At 42.0% G+C, this 3,146-nt stretch overlaps 1 protein-coding gene across 1 annotated transcript; it reads right to left on the bottom strand.

Moving 5' to 3' along the window:
- Positions 1-1,417: 1,417 nt before the first annotated feature.
- Positions 1,418-2,173, bottom strand: LOC149847057 (putative calcium-binding protein CML46). The gene has a single exon (XM_089998277.1). It carries the CDS (start codon positions 2,112-2,114, stop codon positions 1,560-1,562), a length of 555 nt encoding a protein of 184 aa, XP_089854403.1. The 5' UTR covers positions 2,115-2,173; the 3' UTR covers positions 1,418-1,559.
- Between the last annotated feature and the right edge of the window lie 973 nt (positions 2,174-3,146).

Below are 3,146 nucleotides of genomic sequence, written 5' to 3'. Positions count from 1 at the left end.
GGTAAGAGGAGGGAGGAATGGGGGCTGACAGGAGGCGGCGGGCCGGGGGTCGACAGGCAGCGGGAAGGGGGGACAAAGAAAGGCAGGCTGGGGGGCGACAGGAGGCGGGAAGGGGGTCAGTGGGTCCGAGGTCGATAGGCGGCGGGAAGGGGGGTGACGGTCGGCTGGCCGTGGGGCAAAAGGAGGCAGAAAGGGGGGGGGGGGGTCGACAACGATGGGCAGGGGGCAACAGGAGGCCGACGGGAGGAGGTGGTCGACGGAGAGCAGGAGGGGGGCGGGGGGTCGACAACGATGGGCAGGGGGGCAACAGGAGGCCGACGGGAGGAGGTGGTCGACGGAGAGCAGGAGGGGGGCGATCGCCGAAGAGCGGGAGCGAGGGGGCGGTAGCCGGAGAGCGGCGCGGGTGAGAGAGGAAAAGATCGATTTTGTGCCCTAGATGGGTGTTTTATATCGACATTTAGCGACGGATAGGCGACATAAATATTCTGTCGCTACCTAGCGAGCGTAATTAGCGACGAAATATTTCTGTCGCAAACACTGTCGCTAACTAGTGACGAAAAATTTTTGTCACCACATCCATCGCTATGTGCAACGGGTTTTGCGACATAAATTTTTCGTCGTTAATTAGCGATAGATTTAGCAACAAAATTTTTTCTGTCGCTAATTAGCAACGGATTTGAGGACAAAATTTTTTTTGTCGCTAAGTTTGTACATATTTTAAGTGTTTACGGCGGATGGTTTTCTCTCGCTAATCCGTCGTAACTTTGCGACGGAAAAAATCCGTCGCTAATTAATAATTTTTTTGTAGTGTATAGGCTTAGAAATGAATTTCGAGTACGTAGAGAATGCATAATCAATATCCATATTGGATCAGACATAGATCTTGCATTAGAGAGGTTTTAAATGTTTGTACTTGACATACTCATGCTGATATTCTTCAAAAATATTGATTTCTTTAAAAACAAGATTTGATTCAGGATTTTAACAAAATTGGTTTCGGGGAAAAAGTGGTCTTGTAGAGATGCAAATCGATCTTTAAAATGCACGCTCAATTATTTGTATACATGTTTGGATGAAATATGATGTTGAAATTATTGTGAATAAGGATTTGATAGATTTGAAAATGATTGGTTTTATTAAAATCTCACCATAATTTATGAAAAAGGTGTTTTTTTTAAAGGTGTGATTTAGATCTTGGCAAAAGCATGTATTGATTTTTATAACATGTTATAGCATCATGCTTGATTTATTATGTGTTTACCATGCTTAGAACTTCATGTTAGATGTATTTACACAAGTGTTTTGATGTAAATATTTTAATTTAAAAAATTAGATATATGTAGTTTGTATTTTTTAACTTAACAAAAAAATCATAGCGCTCAAACAAACATATGCTGTTTTTAGACACCAGGCATATATTTAAAAAAAAATTATAGGATTTTTGCTTTACAATATATAAAGAAATATTCCGTTCTTTTTGTTTACAATAAGAGCAGGAAAGAATAAAAAAAATTGATGGGAATCCAGAAAGTATGGTGTCCTATGTATCGCGTTTGCAGCTAACTCTGCATGAATTTGACAAACTCTTTGAAATCAATCCTCCCATCACCGTTCTCATCATGGATTCTAATCATTCTTTTACACTCCTCCACGTTTGATCCTTCATTGAACCCCAGGTTGCAGAGCACCCTTTGCAACTCCACCGGATCGATGAACCCATCTCCGTTGTCATCAAACACGCAAAAGGCATCCTGTAGTTCCTCAAAACTGGGTTCCCTCTCTTCGAACAACCCGGAGAGCTCATCAGATTCTAGACCATCGATCTCACAAAAATGGCTTCTGTCTTCCTCACTCGACAACCCCAACCTCTTCATCACAACGTCCACATCTTCTCCCCTCAATTTCAGGCCTTCATTGAAGCAAACCTTTGGAGGGCACCTCTTCCCATCAAAAGAGGGAGAACCATGAAGTTGGTTCCCGAGAAGTGAAGGAAATCTTTCATACAAGTTCTGAAACCGAAGCACCCAGTCGATGACTGTGCGAAAGAAGAAGAAACCAATGAAATTGGCAGAGAAAAACATGTTTGATGGCGCGCCTTCCAGTACTGCACCCATGAATTTCTGCTGGGACAGTTAATTTTGCTTGTTGATGTTGGTCGTCCTTGAGAAAGTGGGGGAGGGCATGCGATTTCGGTTTTATAGGCACGACAGGAGAAGTTGCTTGGCGACTTCCGATCGGTGCTCAGAAGACTTAGAATGGTCGCAAAGGTTCCACAACACGTAAAATTAATTGCGGTGGAATTTTCTTGGTCTACTCTCGTTTTTGTTGAATGCAACCAACAATTATTTATATATATATGAGAGAGAGAGAGAGAGAGAGGAGACTTATAAAAGGCTTTCGTGAGAAAGAGCGTGGGGTAGCTTGAGGGAGACTTTGAGATAATCTATCAGGAAACTTCCTTCCATTGTTGAACAGTAAAGATTTTGTTGGCCTCTTAAGAATGGTCCACGATTCACTGTATAGCCGCAAACCAAAGTTGTTAAAATCGGCTTACTAAGTGAATCGGTTTCATAAAAAAAAAACGAAGAATCGAATTTGAATCCTGAATCGTCAACTTTTTTCTTACCATCATTGACACGTGTCATTAAATAATAATAAAAAATAATAATCTTTAAAATATATATCTAAAAAATGAATTGAGAATTGGTTAAAGGGCCGATTGGGTCTACCGATTTTAACAACATTGCCACAAACAGTAGTACCACATGAAGGTGTCTGTCTCAACCTAAGTCGCGAGTCACCGAAACTTCATGTGGCCCCATATATATGGTTTACTCAACAGCTGCATGAGTCTTAAGAAAAAACAGACCTTAATGGGAGCAACCGAAGCTTCAAAGTCAGCCCGGTAGTCCTGTGCCAATTAATCTTCACACACCCACCAGGCCTAATAACAAACAGCCTCAACTTGGACAACCAACTTGAGATGATCCATTGGCACGGCACTGTGGATTTAAATGGGTCGGATTCACAATGGAGGAGGTCTAACCAAACTTTGGCTGTTATCCGACTCTTTCATGTATTTCATCTACATCTTGAGGACGGTGTGCAGGTATCTTTCTCTGTTTTGTTTGTATTTTTATTATAAT

Source organism: Nuphar pumila, chromosome 2 (genome assembly GCF_984573655.1).
Source record: "Nuphar pumila chromosome 2, dmNupPumi1.hap1.1, whole genome shotgun sequence".
NCBI lineage: Eukaryota > Viridiplantae > Streptophyta > Magnoliopsida > Nymphaeales > Nymphaeaceae > Nuphar > Nuphar pumila.
This window is presented reverse-complemented; position numbering and strand designations above follow the sequence as displayed.

Excerpts from the sequence above, each read along its gene's own strand:
- LOC149847057 (XM_089998277.1), bottom strand. The coding sequence starts at position 2,114 with ATGGGTGCAGTACTGGAAGGCGCGCCATCAAACATGTTTTTCTCTGCC.